At 45.7% G+C, this 21,642-nt stretch overlaps 1 protein-coding gene across 1 annotated transcript in view; it reads right to left on the bottom strand.

Moving 5' to 3' along the window:
- The window catches only part of LCMT2 (leucine carboxyl methyltransferase 2), a gene marked incomplete at its 5' end in the record, with an annotated part of 63,622 nt that extends 52,536 nt beyond the window's left edge, over positions 1–11,086 (bottom strand). Inside the window, one exon of the mRNA XM_056552485.1 lies at positions 10,905–11,086. Coding sequence (XP_056408460.1) covers positions 10,905–11,086 — 182 coding nt within the window. The remainder of the gene's footprint in view (positions 1–10,904) is intronic.
- Between the last annotated feature and the right edge of the window lie 10,556 nt (positions 11,087–21,642).

Below are 21,642 nucleotides of genomic sequence, written 5' to 3'. Positions count from 1 at the left end.
ATCTCTTATACTGATCATTGTTATCCCATAGGGACCTATAACACTGCACACACTGATCTCTTATACTGATCATTATTATCTCATAGGAGACTATAACACTGCACACACTGATCTCTTATACTGATCATTGTTATCCCATAGGAGACTATAACACTGCACACACTGATCTCTTATACTGATCATTATTATCCCATAGGAGACTATAACACTGCACACACTGATCTCTTATACTGATCATTATTATCCCATAAGAGACTATAACACTGCACACACTGATCTCTTATACTGATCATTATTATCCCATAGGGACCTATAACACTGCAAACACTGATATCTTATACTGATCATTATTATCCCATAGGGACCTATAACACTGCACACACTGATCTCTTATACTGATCATTATTATCCCATAGGAACCTATAACACTGCACACACTGATCTCTTATACTGATCATTATTATCCCATAGGAGAATATAACACTGCACACACTGATCTCTTATACTGATCATTATTATCCCATAGGGACCTATAACACTGCACACACTGATCTCTTATACTGATCATTATTATCCCATAGGAGACTATAACACTGATCTCTTATACTGATCATTATTATTCCATAGGAGACTATAACACTGCACACACTGATCTCTTATACTGATCATTATTATCCCATAGGAGAATATAACACTGCACACACTGATCTCTTATACTGATCATTATTATTCCATAGGGACCTATAACACTGCACACACTGATCTTTCACATTGATCACTGGTTTCTCATAGGAAGCCAGTGATCGATGATTCTGCTGCTTGACTGCTCATCCCTGGATCTCAGGCACTGAGCAGTCATTCGGCGATCGGACAGCGAGGAGACAGGTAGGGGCCCTCCCGCTGTCCTGTAAGCTGTTCGGGATGCCGTGATTTCGCCGCGGCTATCCCGTACAGCCCACTGAGTTAACCGACACTTTTTACTTTTGCTTTTAGCCGCGCCGCTAAAGGGTTAATAGCGATCGGCGCTGCACGCTATTAGCGGCGGGTCCAGGCTTCACTATGACGCCGGGCCCGCCGTGATATGATGCAGGGTTACTGGGTATCTCAAATGGCGCCAAAACTAGGTGAGCTGATGACGTCATGTGGGTGGATGCCGGGGCCAGGTAGGGGCCGGGCATTAAAGACCTAAATAATAAAACATATTCAAAGAAGGGGCATGAAAACCACATAAAACATGTGAAAAATCATAGTTATAGTCTGTTACAGGAGTATTTGGAAGTTCAAACTGAACCGTGAGAATTGTCCGTGGTGGCGACCAATCAGGAAGCTTCAGGCGTCTGTGGGACCAATCAGGAGGCAGTAGGAGGAGGCTGTCATCGCTGTGCAGGGTTGCCGCTGTGGGGAATGAATGGAGATGAGCCCCTTGTGGCTGATTGGCCGCTTGCTGCGAGAGGTAAGGAGGTGGCCAATCAGGAGCGAGCCGTACTATGCTGAGTACAGTTACGATGTCATAGGGGAACATGGGCCGTGTGGGGATAAGTCCAAAGAGAGTGGGCGGGGTGCTGATCGGCTGTTCGGGATCTTAGATGAGCCAATCAGAGGGGGGACGTATAAGTGCGGGTTCCGAGTCTTTGTCACTGGTGGCGGTGGAATAAAGTTAAAAAACGTCAGCCAATCGCTGTTAGATCAGTCCGGGTGGCGTCCAATCAGAGTGAAGACGTGTATATCATCTACGGGAGATTCCTAGAGGCGTCGGCGGCAAATCCATTTTGAATAATACGACCAATAGCTGCTGGGCAGGTCCTGGTGGCGACCAATCATGAAGAAGGATGTGTTGTAGTGCTGTCAAGATGCCGATGTCAGACTTTATCATCGACCCCTTTGGTCAATACAAAAGCATCAGAAGAAACTGCACCGAACCCTCTGATTCTGTGGACCAAAGTAGAATCCTGGACCAGCGCTTCAAATCCAAAGGCTACCTACCCCACCTCACTCAACCAGAGCAGACTCAAGGCTAGCAAGTTCTCACAGAAAGTGTTTACATCCTAAGGTCGCCAACAATGACCAACCTGAACATACCCTTCAACTTCATCACTACCTACAACGATGACCACAAAAACATCAAGAAAATCATCACGGACCACAGGAAAACCCTCCTGCTGGACCCTTCCTCAAAGACATTCTGCCACCCAGACCTAATATCACCTTCAGGAAGAAGAAATCTCTCAAGAATATGCTGGCACCCAGTAAACTGAAAGCACCTACCCTGCTGGACACCCCACCCGTCACCGGCTCATAGAAGTGCAGCAAACCCCTCTGCAAATGCTGCAACAACATTGCGAACAAATGCACCACGTTCACCTGCAAGATCACCAACATCACTTACCCCATCAGGAGTTTCATTAACTGCAGCACCTCCTACGTGATCTACCTCCTCGAGTGCCCCTGTGGTCTCCAGTACATCGGACGTAACATCCAGCCATTGAATCAGCGCATTAACAAGCACAGATCCAACGTCACCAAGGGGAACCAACTCCACAGTGTCTCCAGGCATGCAGCGACTTCAGGAGTCACAACATCACACCCATCGAACACATCTCCGCCGACACCGCCCACCGCTTCACAGTACTGAGGAAACGTGAAAACTTCTGGATCTTCACCCTCAAAACTTTGACACCTTCTGGTCCGAATGAATACATCGAAAACGTCACGTAATACATACGTCCCGATGACATAATGACATCCGCACCAGATGCCTCCTCACTGCGGGACAAGCTGACAGCAAGCCGCCGCCAAAACCACCTGTCTCTCCCCTCCCCTTCTACCTCTTTACTCCCCCATAGGTTTACAGCTACTCCATGACAATTTCCAAGTATGTTCCGGGCTTCGATGACAGCCGCACCAGATGCTTCGATGACAGCCGCACCAGATGCCTCCTCGCAGCCGCACCAGATGCCTCCTCGCAGCCGCACCAGATGCCTCCTCGCAGCCGCACCAGATGCCTCCTCAATGTGGGACAAGCCGACAGCAAGCCGCCATTTGGGGAAGGGAGAGACCACCTGTCTCTCCCCTCCCCGTCTACCTCCTTACTCCCTTACAGGTTTCCTTGGAGATCGGATGACAGCCGCCCGGACGATGATAAAGTCTGACATCGGCATCTTGACAGCACTACAACACATCCTTCTTCATGATTGGTCGCCAACAGGACCTGCCCAGTAGCTATTGGTCATATTATTCAAAATGGATTTGCCGCCGACGCCTCTAGGAATCTCCCGTAGATGATATACACGTCTTCACTCTGATTGGACACCACCTGGACTGATCTAACAGCGATTGGCTGACGTTTTTTAACTTTATTCCACCGCCACCAGCGACAAAGACTCGCAACCCGCACTTATACGTCCCCCCTCTGATTGGCTCATCTAAGATCCCGAACAGCCGATCAGCACCCCGCCCACTCTCTTTGGACTTATCCCCACACGGCCCATGTTCCCCTATGACATCGTAACTGTACTCAGCATAGTACGGCTCGCTCCTGATTGGCCACCTCCTTACCTCTCGCAGCAAGCGGCCAATCAGCCACAAGGGGCTCATCTCCATTCATTCCCCACAGCGGCAACCCTGCACAGCGATGACAGCCTCCTCCTACTGCCTCCTGATTGGTCCCACAGACGCCGGCAGCTTCCTGATTGGTCGCCACCACGGACAATTCTCACGGTTCAGTTTGAACTTCCAAATACTCCTGTAACAGATTATAACTATGATTTTTCACATGTTTTATGTGGTTTTCATGCCCCTTCTTTGAATATGTTTTATTATTTAGGTCTTTAATGCCCGGCCCCTACCTGGCCCCGGCATCCACCCACATGACGTCATCAGCTCACCTAGTTTTGGCGCCATTTTCTCATGTATTTAAAGACCTATACCTGTTACCTTCCCACACAGCAACCACCTGCAATTGAAAAAGGGAGCTGTGACTCCCGAAACGCGTCTTGCTTTATATTTATTATTTTCTTTGATTTCTTATGCTGTAAGAATAAATTATTTTGCATCAATACCCACGACTTGAGTTACTTCCTTGGGAGCAAACGCAGCTATTTCCTCCAATACTTCTTCATTACTCTACGGACTCTCCTCTGGGCTCCGTCTTCACGCTGCTGGCCTGCATACCAAGCTACCATCACCGGCAAGGAACACGCTACCCCCATTTGGGTACCTACCTATACCGGATAGAGACCTACACCGCACCTGGCGCTACCTCCGCTTTTTTCCTCCATTTTATTGCCTAGTGAGTCCACAGGACGGGGGAGGAGGGTCTCACGTTTATAGGACACGTATATTATAAACACTTCAGTGAGTGCACAGGACGGGGGGAGGGTCTCACGTTTATAGGACACGAATATTATAAACACTTCAGTGAGTGCACAGGACGGGGGAGGGTCTCACGTTTATAGGACACGATTATTATAAATACTTCAGTGAGTGCACAGGACGGGGGAGGGTCTCACGTTTATAGGACACGAATATTATAAATACTTCAGTGAGTGCACAGGACGGGGGAGGGTCTCACGTTTATAGGACACGATTATTATAAACACTTCAGTGAGTGCACAGGACGGGGGAGGGTCTCACGTTTATAGGACACGAATATTATAAACACTTCAGTGAGTGCACAGGACGGGGGAGGAGGGTCTCACGTTTATAGGACACGAATATTATAAATACTTCAGTGAGTGCACAGGACGGGGGAGGAGGGTCTCACGTTTATAGGACACGAATATTATAAATACTTCAGTGAGTGCACAGGACGGGGGAGGGTCTCACGTTTATAGGACACGATTATTATAAATACTTCAGTGAGTGCACAGGACGGGGGAGGGTCTCACGTTTATAGGACACGATTATTATAAACACTTCAGTGAGTGCACAGGACGGGGGAGGGTCTCACGCTTATAGGACACGAATATTATAAACACTTCAGTGAGTGCACAGGACGGGGGAGGGTCTCACGTTTATAGGACACGATTATTATAAATACTTCAGTGAGTGCACAGGACGGGGGAGGGTCTCACGTTTATAGGACACGAATATTATAAATACTTCAGTGAGTGCACAGGACGGGGGAGGGTCTCACGTTTATAGGACACGAATATTATAAATACTTCAGTGAGTGCACAGGACGGGGGAGGGTCTCACGTTTATAGGACACGAATATTATAAATACTTCAGTGAGTGCACAGGACGGGGGAGGGTCTCACGTTTATAGGACACGAATATTATAAATACTTCAGTGAGTGCACAGGACGGGGGAGGGTCTCACGTTTATAGGACACGATTATTATAAATACTTCAGTGAGTGCACAGGACGGGGGAGGGTCTCACGTTTATAGGACACGAATATTATAAATACTTCAGTGAGTGCACAGGACGGGGGAGGGTCTCACGTTTATAGGACACGATTATTATAAATACTTCAGTGAGTGCACAGGACGGGGGAGGAGGGTCTCACGTTTATAGGACACAAATATTATAAATACTTCAGTGAGTGCACAGGACGGGGGAGGGTCTCACGTTTATAGGACACGATTATTATAAACACTTCAGTGAGTGCACAGGACGGGGGAGGGTCTCACGTTTATAGGACACGATTATTATAAACACTTCAGTGAGTGCACAGGACGGGGGAGGGTCTCACGTTTATAGGACACGAATATTATAAACACTTCAGTGAGTGCACAGGACGGGGGAGGGTCTCACGTTTATAGGACACGATTATTATAAACACTTCAGTGAGTGCACAGGACGGGGGAGGAGGGTCTCACGTTTATAGGACACGAATATTATAAATACTTCAGTGAGTGCACAGGACGGGGGAGGAGGGTCTCACGTTTATAGGACACGAATATTATAAATACTTCAGTGAGTGCACAGGACGGGGGAGGGTCTCACGTTTATAGGACACGAATATTATAAATACTTCAGTGAGTGCACAGGACGGGGGAGGGTCTCACGTTTATAGGACACGATTATTATAAATACTTCAGTGAGTGCACAGGACGGGGGAGGGTCTCACGTTTATAGGACACGATTATTATAAATACTTCAGTGAGTGCACAGGACGGGGGAGGGTCTCACGTTTATAGGACACGATTATTATAAACACTTCAGTGAGTGCACAGGACGGGGGAGGGTCTCACGTTTATAGGACACGAATATTATAAACACTTCAGTGAGTGCACAGGACGGGGGAGGGTCTCACGTTTATAGGACACGATTATTATAAATACTTCAGTGAGTGCACAGGACGGGGGAGGGTCTCACGTTTATAGGACACGATTATTATAAATACTTCAGTGAGTGCACAGGACGGGGGAGGGTCTCACGTTTATAGGACACGAATATTATAAACACTTCAGTGAGTGCACAGGACGGGGGGAGGGTCTCACGTTTATAGGACACGAATATTATAAACACTTCAGTGAGTGCACAGGACGGGGGAGGGTCTCACGTTTATAGGACACGAATATTATAAACACTTCAGTGAGTGCACAGGACGGGGGAGGGTCTCACGTTTATAGGACACGAATATTATAAACACTTCAGTGAGTGCACAGGACGGGGGAGGGTCTCACGTTTATAGGACACGATTATTATTAACACTTCAGTGAGTGCACAGGACGGGGGAGGGTCTCACGTTTATAGTACACGTATATTATAAATACTTCAGTGAGTGCACAGGACGGGGGAGGGTCTCACGTTTATAGGACACGAATATTATAAATACTTCAGTGAGTGCACAGGACGGGGGAGGGTCTCACGTTTATAGGACACGAATATTATAAACACTTCAGTGAGTGCACAGGACGGGGGAGGGTCTCACGTTTATAGGACACGATTATTATAAATACTTCAGTGAGTGCACAGGACGGGGGAGGGTCTCACGTTTATAGGACACGAATATTATAAATACTTCAGTGAGTGCACAGGACGGGGGAGGGTCTCACGTTTATAGGACACGAATATTATAAACACTTCAGTGAGTGCACAGGACGGGGGAGGGTCTCACGTTTATAGGACACGATTATTATAAACACTTCAGTGAGTGCACAGGACGGGGGAGGGTCTCACGTTTATAGGACACGAATATTATAAACACTTCAGTGAGTGCACAGGACGGGGGAGGGTCTCACGTTTATAGGACACGATTATTATAAATACTTCAGTGAGTGCACAGGACGGGGGAGGGTCTCACGTTTATAGGACACGAATATTATAAATACTTCAGTGAGTGCACAGGACGGGGGAGGGTCTCACGTTTATAGGACACGAATATTATAAACACTTCAGTGAGTGCACAGGACGGGGGAGGGTCTCACGTTTATAGGACACGATTATTATAAATACTTCAGTGAGTGCACAGGACGGGGGAGGGTCTCACGTTTATAGGACACGAATATTATAAACACTTCAGTGAGTGCACAGGACGGGGGAGGGTCTCACGTTTATAGGACACGAATATTATAAATACTTCAGTGAGTGCACAGGACGGGGGAGGGTCTCACGTTTATAGGACACGAATATTATAAATACTTCAGTGAGTGCACAGGACGGGGGAGGGTCTCACGTTTATAGGACACGAATATTATAAATACTTCAGTGAGTGCACAGGACGGGGGAGGGTCTCACGTTTATAGGACACGATTATTATTAACACTTCAGTGAGTGCACAGGACGGGGGAGGGTCTCACGTTTATAGGACACGAATATTATAAATACTTCAGTGAGTGCACAGGACGGGGGAGGGTCTCACGTTTATAGGACACGAATATTATAAATACTTCAGTGAGTGCACAGGACGGGGGAGGGTCTCACGTTTATAGGACACGAATATTATAAATACTTCAGTGAGTGCACAGGACGGGGGAGGGTCTCACGTTTATAGGACACGATTATTATAAATACTTCAGTGAGTGCACAGGACGGGGGAGGGTCTCACGTTTATAGGACACGAATATTATAAATACTTCAGTGAGTGCACAGGACGGGGGAGGGTCTCACGTTTATAGGACACGATTATTATAAACACTTCAGTGAGTGCACAGGACGGGGGAGGAGGGTCTCACGTTTATAGGACACGTATATTATAAACACTTCAGTGAGTGCACAGGACGGGGGAGGGTCTCACGTTTATAGGACACGTATATTATAAACACTTCAGTGAGTGCACAGGACGGGGGAGGGTCTCACGTTTATAGGACACGAATATTATAAACACTTCAGTGAGTGCACAGGACGGGGGAGGGTCTCACGTTTATAGGACACGAATATTATAAACACTTCAGTGAGTGCACAGGACGGGGGAGGGTCTCACGTTTATAGGACACGAATATTATAAACACTTCAGTGAGTGCACAGGACGGGGGAGGGTCTCACGTTTATAGAACACGATTATTATAAATACTTCAGTGAGTGCACAGGACGGGGGAGGGTCTCACGTTTATAGGACACGATTATTATAAATACTTCAGTGAGTGCACAGGACGGGGGAGGGTCTCACGTTTATAGGACACGAATATTATAAATACTTCAGTGAGTGCACAGGACGGGGGAGGGTCTCACGTTTATAGGACACGAATATTATAAATACTTCAGTGAGTGCACAGGACGGGGGAGGGTCTCACGTTTATAGGACACAAATATTATAAATACTTCAGTGAGTGCACAGGACGGGGGAGGGTCTCACGTTTATAGGACACGAATATTATAAACACTTCAGTGAGTGCACAGGACGGGGGAGGGTCTCACGTTTATAGGACACGAATATTATAAATACTTCAGTGAGTGCACAGGACGGGGGAGGGTCTCACGTTTATAGGACACGAATATTATAAATACTTCAGTGAGTGCACAGGACGGGGGAGGGTCTCACGTTTATAGGACACGATTATTATAAATACTTCAGTGAGTGCACAGGACGGGGGAGGGTCTCACGTTTATAGGACACGAATATTATAAATACTTCAGTGAGTGCACAGGACGGGGGAGGGTCTCACGTTTATAGGACACGAATATTATAAACACTTCAGTGAGTGCACAGGACGGGGGAGGGTCTCACGTTTATAGGACACGAATATTATAAATACTTCAGTGAGTGCACAGGACGGGGGAGGGTCTCACGTTTATAGGACACGAATATTATAAATACTTCAGTGAGTGCACAGGACGGGGGAGGGTCTCACGTTTATAGGACACGATTATTATAAACACTTCAGTGAGTGCACAGGACGGGGGAGGGTCTCACGTTTATAGGACACGATTATTATAAATACTTCAGTGAGTGCACAGGACGGGGGAGGAGGGTCTCACGTTTATAGGACACGTATATTATAAATACTTCAGTGAGTGCACAGGACGGGGGAGGGTCTCACGTTTATAGGACACGTATATTATAAACACTTCAGTGAGTGCACAGGACGGGGGAGGGTCTCACGTTTATAGGACACGAATATTATAAACACTTCAGTGAGTGCACAGGACGGGGGAGGGTCTCACGTTTATAGGACACGAATATTATAAACACTTCAGTGAGTGCACAGGACGGGGGAGGGTCTCACGTTTATAGGACACGAATATTATAAACACTTCAGTGAGTGCACAGGACGGGGGAGGGTCTCACGTTTATAGAACACGATTATTATAAATACTTCAGTGAGTGCACAGGACGGGGGAGGAGGGTCTCACGTTTATAGGACACGAATATTATAAATACTTCAGTGAGTGCACAGGACGGGGGAGGGTCTCACGTTTATAGGACACGATTATTATAAATACTTCAGTGAGTGCACAGGACGGGGGAGGGTCTCACGTTTATAGGACACGAATATTATAAACACTTCAGTGAGTGCACAGGACGGGGGAGGGTCTCACGTTTATAGGACACGAATATTATAAACACTTCAGTGAGTGCACAGGACGGGGGAGGGTCTCACGTTTATAGGACACGAATATTATAAATACTTCAGTGAGTGCACAGGACGGGGGAGGGTCTCACGTTTATAGGACACGTATATTATAAATACTTCAGTGAGTGCACAGGACGGGGGAGGGTCTCACGTTTATAGGACACAAATATTATAAATACTTCAGTGAGTGCACAGGACGGGGGAGGGTCTCACGTTTATAGGACACGAATATTATAAACACTTCAGTGAGTGCACAGGACGGGGGAGGGTCTCACGTTTATAGGACACGAATATTATAAATACTTCAGTGAGTGCACAGGACGGGGGAGGGTCTCACGTTTATAGGACACGAATATTATAAATACTTCAGTGAGTGCACAGGACGGGGGAGGGTCTCACGTTTATAGGACACGAATATTATAAATACTTCAGTGAGTGCACAGGACGGGGGAGGGTCTCACGTTTATAGGACACGAATATTATAAATACTTAAGCCCAGGGGAGCCCACCCCTCCTCCACAATCACAATTAACCCTCAGGTGACTGCCCCCCTCCTCCACAATCACAATTAACCCTCAGTTGACTGCCCCTCCTCCACAATCACAATTAACCCTCAGTTGACTGCCCCTCCTCCACAATCACAATTAACCCTCAGTTGACTGACCCCCCCCCCCTCCACAATCACAATTAACCCTCAGTTGACTGCCCCCCCCTCCACAATCACAATTAACCCTCAGTTGACTGCCCCCCCTCCACAATCACAATTAACCCTCAGTTGACTGACCCCCCCCCCTCCACAATCACAATTAACCCTCAGTTGACTGCCCCCCCCTCCACAATCACAATTAACCCTCAGTTGACTGCCCCCCCCTCCACAATCACAATTAACCCTCAGATCCCTGCACTATACACGATGATCCACTAACCTGCTCCAGAACTCACCTCAAACTCATCAAACGGCTCCAGATTCTCCACACGAACCTTCTCGGGTTCAGATACACAGATGGCGGAGAACTCATTCATATCCAGCACCCGACACCGCTGCCAGCCCTGGAGGAGACATACCAGGACAGTGAGGACACAGCGCCCCCTACAGGAGGGACCCCGACCCCACACACTAGAGGCTGCCACAGGAGAAACATTAAGGATAAGCGAGAGACAATGGTGGTGGTGCTCCGGGGGGGGGGAACGTCTAGATAAACTCTACTACAGATGAGAAATGATGGCGGTACAGATAGTACTGCCTCCTTATCTCTACTTGTATATGATGTAGGTACAGATAGTACTGCTTCCTTATCTCTACCTGTATATGATGTACAGATAGTACTGCCTCCTTATCTCTACCTGTATATGATGTACAGATAGTACTGCCTCCTTATCTCTACCTGTATATGATGTAGGTACAGATAGTACTGCCTCCTTATCTCTACTTGTATATGATGTAGGTACAGATAGTACTGCTTCCTTATCTCTACCTGTATATGATGTACAGATAGTACTGCCTCCTTATCTCTACCTGTATATGATGTACAGATAGTACTGCCTCCTTATCTCTACCTGTATATGATGTAGGTACAGATAGTACTGCCTCCTTATCTCTACCTGTATATGATGTACAGATAGTACTGCCTCCTTATCTCTACCTGTATATGATGTAGGTACAGATAGTACTGCCTCCTTATCTCTACCTGTATATGATGTACAGATAGTACTGCCTCCTTATCTCTACCTGTATATGATGTAGGTACAGATAGTACTGCCTCCTTATCTCTACCTGTATATGATGTACAGATAGTACTGCCTCCTTATCTCTACCTGTATATGATGTAGGTACAGATAGTACTGCCTCCTTATCTCTACCTGTATATGATGTACAGATAGTACTGCCTCCTCATCTCTACCTGTATATGATGTAGGTACAGATAGTACTGCCTCCTTATCTCTACCTGTATATGATGTAGGTACAGATAGTACTGCCTCCTTATCTCTACCTGTATATGATGTACAGATAGTACTGCCTCCTTATCTCTACCTGTATATGATGTAGGTACAGATAGTACTGCCTCCTTATCTCTACCTGTATATGATGTAGGTACAGATAGTACTGCCTCCTCATCTCTACCTGTATATGATGTAGTCACAGATAGTACTGCCTCCTCATCTCTACCTGTATATGATGTAGGTACAGATAGTACTGCCTCCTCATCTCTACCTGTATATGATGTAGGTACAGATAGTACTGCCTCCTTATCTCTACCTGTATATGACGTAGTTACAGATAGTACTGCCTCCTTATCTCTACCTGTATATGATGTAGGTACAGATAGTACTGCCTCCTTATCTCTACCTGTATATGATGTAGGTACAGATAGTACTGCCTCCTTATCTCTACCTGTATATGATGTAGGTACAGATAGTACTGTCTACTTATCTTTACCTGTATATGATGTAGGTACAGATAGTACTGCCTCCTTATCTCTACTTGTATATGATGTAGGTACAGATAGTAATGCCTCCTCATCTCTACCTGTATATGATGTAGATACAGATAGTACTGCCTCCTTATCTCTACCTGTATATGATGTAGGTACAGATAGTACTGCCTCCTTATCTCTACCTGTATATGATGAAGGAACAGATAGTACTGCCTCCTCATCTCTACCTGTATATGATGTAGTTACAGATAGTACTGTGTCCTTATCGCTCCTGTATATGATGTAGGTACAGATAGTACTGTCTACTTATCTTTACCTGTATATGATGTAGGTACAGATAGTACTGTCTCCTTAGCTTTTTTTTTTTCTTTTTTAAATCAGAAAATTTTTATTCAACTTTTTGTATTTTACAAACAAACAATATAAACCTGTTTCCTTAGCTTTACCTGCATATGATGTAGGTACAGATAGTACTGTCTCCTTATCTCACCCTGTATATGATGTAGGTACAGATAGTAATGTCTCCTTATCTCTATTTTTATATGATGTAGGTACAGATAGTACTCTCTCCTTATCTCTCCTGTATATTATGTAGGTACAGATAGTACTGCCTCTTTATCTCTAGCTGTATATGATGTAGGTATAGATAGTACTGCCTCCTTATCTCTACCTGTATATGATGTAGTTACAGATAGTACTGCCTCCTCATCTCTACCTGTATATGATGTAGTTACAGATAGTACTGTGTCCTTATCGCTCCTGTATATGATGTAGGTACAGATAGTACTGTCTACTTATCTTTACCTGTATATGATGTAGGTACAGAAAGTACTGTATCCTTAGCTTTTTTTTTCTTTTTTAAATCAGAAAATTTTTATTCAACTTTTTGTATTTTACAAACAAGCAACAATATAAACCTGTCTCCTTAGCTTTACCTGTATATGATGTAGGTACAGATAGTACTGTCACCTTGTCTCACCCTGTATATGATGTAGGCACAGATAGTACTGTCTCTCCTGTATATGATGTAGGTACAGATACTACTGCCTCCTTATACAGGGATGTGGAAATCCTATAGCCCGACGCCCGGGACAAGTAGTTTTGGGCTTCGGGCAGGTGAATTGTTTATAGATTTAGCCCTGTATCGGGCCGGACAGACAGACGTCACCCTTATTTTTCTGTAATGTCGGTGTGAGGTGCAGGAGCGGATGGAAGTCTCCACCTCACACCGGGGCTCAGAGTGTATGGAGGGGGCGGCGGCCTCCAGCTGACTGCAGACCCCCCTTATCTCCCCTCCCGGAGGATGGACGGAGCTCAGAAGACACAGCAGGGGGAGAGAGAGAGGATGTAGACAGCTCCGTGCACAGCTCCATCCCCCGCACACAGCTCCATCCCCGGCACACAGCTCCATCCCCCGCACACAGCTCCATCCCCCGCACACAGCTCCATCCCCCGCACACAGCTCCATCCCCCGCACACAGCTCCATCCCCCGCACACAGCTCCATCCCCCCGCACACAGCTCCATCCCCCCGCACACAGCTCCATCCCCCGCACACAGCTCCATCCCCCCGCACACAGCTCCATCCCCCCGCACACAGCTCCATCCCCCGCACACAGCTCCATCCCCCCGCACACAGCTCCATCCCCCCGCACACAGCTCCATCCCCCGCACACAGCTCCATCCCCCCGCACACAGCTCCATCCCCCCGCACACAGCTCCATCCCCCCGCACACAGCTCCATCCCCCCGCACACAGCTCCATCCCCCGCACACAGCTCCATCCCCCGCACACAGCTCCATCCCCCGCACACAGCTCCCTCCCCCGCACACTGCTCCCTCCCCCGCACACTGCTCCCTCCCCCGCACACTGCTCCCTCCCCCGCACACTGCTCCCTCCCCCACACACTGCTCCCTCCCCCACACACTGCTCCCTCCCCCACACACTGCTCCCTCCCCCACACACTGCTCCCTCCCCCACACACTGCTCCCTCCCCCACACACTGCTCCCTCCCCCACACACTGCTCCCTCCCCCACACACTGCTCCCTCCCCCACACACTGCTCCCTCCCCCACACACTGCTCCCTCCCCCACACACTGCTCCCTCCCCCACACACAGCTCCATCCCCCGCACACAGCTCCATCCCCCGCACACAGCTCCATCCCCCGCACACAGCTCCATCCCCCGCACACAGCTCCATCCCCCACACACAGCTCCATCCCCCGCACACAGCTCCATCCCCCGCACACAGCTCCATCCCCCGCACACAGCTCCATCCCCCGCACTCAGCTCTACCCCTCCCCCTCCCCCTGCTCTGTCTAGACAGGACCTAATCCACCACGGGGCGGTTGCTTGTTTGCACGGGGTAAACACAGAGCAGGGGGGAGAGGGCGGAAATGTCACCTCACACCGGCCGGGACTACAGCTCTGATGTCCACTCATGGCGGCTCAGGTGAGGAGACCGAGAATACAGGCGGCGGCAGGAAGGGTGGTTGTATATGTATGGTGTGAGTGTATGTGTGATGTGTGTATGTAATGTATGATGGGGGGGGCAGCGGCAGGTGTATGTATGATGTGTGCATATGTATGGTGTATATCAGTGTTTCCCAACCAGGGTGCCTCCAGCCCTGGGCATGCTGGGAGTTGTAGTTTTGCAATAGCTGGAGGCACCCTGGTTGGGAAACACTGGTGGATATGTATGGTGTGAGTGTATGTGTGTATGATGTCTGTGTGTGATGTGTATGTAATGTATGATGTGTGTATAATGTCTAAGTGTGATGTCTGTGTATGTGATGTATGATGTGGGGGGGCAGCGGCAGGTGTATGTATGATGTGTGCACATGTATGGAGTATATGTATGGTGTGAGTGTATGTGTGTATGATGTCTGTGTGTGATGTGTATGTAATGTATGATGTGTGTATGATGTCTATGTGTGATGTGTATGTAATGTATAATGTGTGTATGATGTCTATGTGTGATGTGTATGTAATGTATAATGTGTGTATGATGTCTGTGTGTGATGTGTATGTAATGTATAATGTGTGTATGATGTCTGTGTGATGTGTATGTAATGTATGTGTGTATAATGTCTATGTGTGATGTGTATGTAATGTATAATGTGTGTATGATGTCTGTGTGATGTGTATGTAATGTATAATGTGTGTATAATGTCTATGTGTGATGTGTATGTAATGTATTATGTGTGTATGATGTCTATGTGCGATGTGTATGTAATGTATAATGTGTGTATGATGTCTATGTGTGATGTGTATGTAATGTATAATGTGTGTATAATGTCTGTGTGTGATGTGTATGTAATGTATAATGTGTGTATGATGTCTGTGTGATGTGTATGTAATGTATGTGTGTATAATGTCTATGTGTGATGTGTATGTAATGTATAATGTGTGTATGATGTCTGTGTGATGTGTATGTAATGTATGTGTGTATAATGTCTATGTGTGATGTGTATGTAATGTATAATGTGTGTATGATATCTGTGTGTGATGTGTATATAATGTCTATGTGTGATGTGTGTGTATGTAATGTATAATGTGTGTATAATGTCTGTGTGTGATGTGTATGTAATGTATAATGTGTGTATAATGTCTATATGTGATGTGTATGTAATGTATAATGTGTGTATAATGTCTGTCTATGTGTGTATGATGTCTATGTGTGATGTGTGTATGATGTCTGTCTATGTGTGATGTCTATGTAATGTATAATGTGTGTATGATGTCTGTGTGATGTGTATGTAATGTATAATGTGTGTATGATGTCTGTGTGATATGTATGTAATGTATGATGTGTGTATAATGTCTGTCTATGTGTGTATGATGTCTATGTGTGATGTGTGTATGATGTCTGTCTATGTGTGATGTGGGGTGGGCAGCGGCAGGTATATGTATGGTGTGACTGTATGTGTGTATGCAATTTATGATGTGAGGGGGCAGTGGCTGGTGCATGTATGATGTGTATGTAATGTATGATGTGGGGGGGGGGCAGTGGTGGGTGTGTGTATGATGTGTATGTAATGTATGATGTGGGGGGGGCAGTGGTGGGTGTGTGTATGTATGATATGGGGGCAGTGACTGGTGTATGTATGATATGTGTATGTAATGTATGATATGGGGGCAGTGGCTGGTGTATGTATGATGTGTATGTAATGTATGATATGGGGGCAGTGGCTGGTGTATGTATGATATGTGTATGTAATGTATGATATGGGGGCAGTGGCTGGTGTATGTATGATATGTGTATGTAATGTATGATATGGGGGCAGTGGCTGGTGTATGTATGATATGTGTATGTAATGTATGATATGGGGGCAGTGGCTGGTGTATGTATGATATGTGTATGTAATGTATGATATGGGGGCAGTGGCTGGTGTATGTATGATATGTGTATGTAATGTATGATATGGGGGCAGTGGCTGGTGTATGTATGATATGTGTATGTAATGTATGATATGGGGGCAGTGGCGGGGGTGTATGTACGATATGTGTATGTAATGTATGATATGGGGGCAGTGGCGGGGGTGTATGTACGATATGTGTATGTAATGTATGATATGGGGGCAGTGGCTGGTGTATGTATGATATGTGTATGTAATGTATGATATGGGGGCAGTGGCTGGTGTATGTATGATATGTGTATGTAATGTATGATATGGGGGCAGTGGCTGGTGTATGTACGATATGTGTATGTAATGTATGATATGGGGGCAGTGGCGGGGGTGTATGTACGATATGTGTATGTAATGTATGATATGGGGGCAGTGGCGGGGGTGTATGTACGATATGTGTATGTAATGTATGATATGGGGGCAGTGGCTGGTGTATGTATGATATGTGTATGTAATGTATGATATGGGGGCAGTGGCTGGTGTATGTATGATATGTGTATGTAATGTATGATATGGGGGCAGTGGCGGGTGTGTATGTATGATATGTGTATGTAATGTATGATATGGGGGCAGTGGCTGGTGTATGTATGATATGTGTATGTAATGTATGATATGGGGGCAGTGGCTGGTGTGTATGTATGATATGTGTATGTAATGTATGATATGGGGGCAGTGGCTGGTGTATGTATGATGTGTATGTAATGTATGATATGGGGGCAGTGGCTGGTGCATGTATGATATGTGTATGTAATGTATGATGTGGGGGGGGGGGCAGTGGTGGGTGTGTGTATGATGTGTATGTAATGTATGATGTGGGGGGGGCAGTGGTGGGTGTGTGTATGTATGATATGGGGGCAGTGACTGGTGTATGTATGATATGTGTATGTAATGTATGATATGGGGGCAGTGGCTGGTGTATGTATGATATGTGTATGTAATGTATGATATGGGGGCAGTGGCGGGTGTGTATGTATGATATGTGTATGTAATGTATGATATGGGGGCAGTGGCTGGTGTATGTATGATATGTGTATGTAATGTATGATATGGGGGCAGTGGCTGGTGTATGTATGATATGTGTATGTAATGTATGATATGGGGGCAGTGGCTGGTGTATGTATGATATGTGTATGTAATGTATGATATGGGGGCAGTGGCTGGTGTATGTATGATATGTGTATGTAATGTATGATATGGGGGCAGTGGCTGGTGTATGTATGATATGTGTATGTAATGTATGATATGGGGGCAGTGGCGGGGGTGTATGTATGATATGTGTATGTAATGTATGATATGGGGGCAGTGGCTGGTGTATGTATGATATGTGTATGTAATGTATGATATGGGGGCAGTGGCTGGTGTATGTATGATATGTGTATGTAATGTATGATATGGGGGCAGTGGCGGGGGTGTATGTACGATATGTGTATGTAATGTATGATATGGGGGCAGTGGCGGGGGTGTATGTACGATATGTGTATGTAATGTATGATATGGGGGCAGTGGCTGGTGTATGTATGATATGTGTATGTAATGTATGATATGGGGGCAGTGGCTGGTGTATGTATGATATGTGTATGTAATGTATGATATGGGGGCAGTGGCGGGTGTGTATGTATGATATGTGTATGTAATGTATGATATGGGGGCAGTGGCGGGGGTGTATGTACGATATGTGTATGTAATGTATGATATGGGGGCAGTGGCTGGTGTATGTATGATATGTGTATGTAATGTATGATATGGGGGCAGTGGCTGGTGTATGTATGATATGTGTATGTAATGTATGATATGGGGGCAGTGGCTGGTGTCTATGTATGATATGTGTATGTAATGTATGATATGGGGGCAGTGGCTGGTGTCTATGTATGATATGTGTATGTAATGTATGATATGGGGGCAGTGGCTGGTGTATGTATGATATGTGTATGTAATGTATGATATGGGGGCAGTGGCTGGTGTATGTATGATATGTGTATGTAATGTATGATATGGGGGCAGTGGCGGGGGTGTATGTATGATATGTGTATGTAATGTATGATATGGGGGCAGTGGCTGGTGTATGTATGATATGTGTATGTAATGTATGATATGTGTATGTAATGTATGATATGGGGGCAGTGGCGGGGGTGTATGTACGATATGTGTATGTAATGTATGATATGGGGGCAGTGGCGGGGGTGTATGTATGATATGTGTATGTAATGTATGATATGGGGGCAGTGGCTGGTGTATGTATGATATGTGTATGTAATGTATGATATGGGGGCAGTGGCTGGTGTATGTATGATATGTGTATGTAATGTATGATATGGGGGCAGTGGCTGGTGTATGTATGATATGTGTATGTAATGTATGATATGGGGGCAGTGGCTGGTGTCTATGTATGATATGTGTATGTAATGTATGATATGGGGGCAGTGGCTGGTGTCTATGTATGATATGTGTATGTAATGTATGATATGGGGGCAGTGGCTGGTGTATGTATGATATGTGTATGTAATGTATGATATGGGGGCAGTGGCTGGTGCATGTATGATATGTGTATGTAATGTATGATATGGGGGCAGTGGCTGGTGTATGTATGATATGTATATGTAATGTATGATATGGGGGCAGTGGCTGGTGTATGTACGATATGTGTATGTAATGTATGATATGGGGGCAGTGGCGGGGGTGTATGTACGATATGTGTATGTAATGTATGATATGGGGGCAGTGGCTGGTGTATGTATGATGTGTATGTAATGTATGATATGGGGGCAGTGGCTGGTGTATGTATGATATGGGGGCAGTGGCTGGTGTCTATGTATGATATGTGTATGTAATGTATGATATGGGGGCAGTGGCTGGTGTATGTATGATATGTGTATGTAATGTATGATATGGGGGCAGTGGCTGGTGTATGTATGATATGTGTATGTAATGTATGATATGGGGGCAGTGGCTGGTGTATGTATGATATGTGTATGTAATGTATGATATGGGGGCAGTGGCTGGTGTATGTATGATATGTGTATGTAATGTATGATATGGGGGCAGTGGCGGGGGTGTATGTATGATGTGTATGTAATGTATGATATGGGGGCAGTGGCTGGTGTATGTATGATATGTGTATGTAATGTATGATATGGGGGCAGTGGCTGGTGTATGTATGATGTGTATGTAATGTATGATATGGGGGCAGTGGCTGGTGTATGTATGATATGTGTATGTAATGTATGATATGGGGGCAGTGGCTGGTGTATGTATGATGTGTATGTAATGTATGATATGGGGGCAGTGGCTGGTGCATGTATGATATGTGTATGTAATGTATGATGTGGGGGGGGGCAGTGGTGGGTGTGTGTATGATGTGTATGTAATGTATGATGTGGGGGGGGCAGTGGTGGGTGTGTGTATGTATGATATGGGGGCAGTGACTGGTGTATGTATGATATGTGTATGTAATGTATGATATGGGGGCAGTGGCTGGTGTATGTATGATATGTGTATGTAATGTATGATATGGGGGCAGTGGCGGGTGTGTATGTATGATATGTGTATGTAATGTATGATATGGGGGCAGTGGCTGGTGTATGTATGATATGTGTATGTAATGTATGATATGGGGGCAGTGGCTGGTGTATGTATGATATGTGTATGTAATGTATGATATGGGGGCAGTGGCTGGTGTATGTATGATATGTGTATGTAATGTATGATATGGGGGCAGTGGCTGGTGTATGTATGATATGTATATGTAATGTATGATATGGGGGCAGTGGCTGGTGTATGTACGATATGTGTATGTAATGTATGATATGGGGGCAGTGGCGGGGGTGTATGTACGATATGTGTATGTAATGTATGATATGGGGGCAGTGGCTGGTGTATGTATGATGTGTATGTAATGTATGATATGGGGGCAGTGGCTGGTGTATGTATGATATGGGGGCAGTGGCTGGTGTCTATGTATGATATGTGTATGTAATGTATGATATGGGGGCAGTGGCTGGTGTATGTATGATATGTGTATGTAATGTATGATATGGGGGCAGTGGCTGGTGTATGTATGATATGTGTATGTAATGTATGATATGGGGGCAGTGGCTGGTGTATGTATGATATGTGTATGTAATGTATGATATGGGGGCAGTGGCGGGTGTGTATGTATGATATGTGTATGTATGAATGTTTTGTATAGGAGTGGACTGTCACGACGGGCATTAGGGCAGTTGTGGCATCTAATTTTATTTATTTTTAGTGGCACCCGCAGTAAATTGCACCCCCAGAATCCCCCCCCCTTCATACTCACCCCCCAACCAAGAGCCCCACGGATGCACACAAACACCCCCGAACCAAAACTACAACTCCCAGCATGTTAGACCATAACCTAAACTCCCTGACTCCCTGAGGAAGCGAGTGAGCGAAACGACGTAGGGGTAGGCTCCCGACCTTTGTAAGTATAGCTGGGTGTCAGTTGGCTAGGTGCATGGACAGTCTTATATGTTTAATAAAACTTTCTTCAGGGACGACCGATGCTCCAACTTTTACCGAGGTGGTTTGTTTCCCCTCAGATATATATGGGTAACATCCTTGTCTCCCTGTATTCTTACTGCCGATAGCGCTGGGCAAATGACACTATACTAGCTATACTTCTTTATACTTCTTTATACTTCTTTATACTTCTTTATATGTCCTTCTTGTTTACATTAGTGTACTGGGTTCACTGAGGCACCTCTAGGTGTATTCCTATATATATACATGTACTGCGGCTTGTTTATAAGTATTGTATACCTATATTTATGTGCCTATTGGACATTATTTAATATCTGTGTTCGGAGTCGTTTTCTT

The sequence above is a fragment of the Hyla sarda genome, unplaced genomic scaffold (genome assembly GCF_029499605.1).
Source record: "Hyla sarda isolate aHylSar1 unplaced genomic scaffold, aHylSar1.hap1 scaffold_1639, whole genome shotgun sequence".
NCBI classification, from domain to species: Eukaryota; Metazoa; Chordata; class Amphibia; order Anura; family Hylidae; genus Hyla; species Hyla sarda.
Note: the sequence above shows the minus strand (reverse complement) of the source record. Positions and strands in the feature narration are given on the sequence as shown.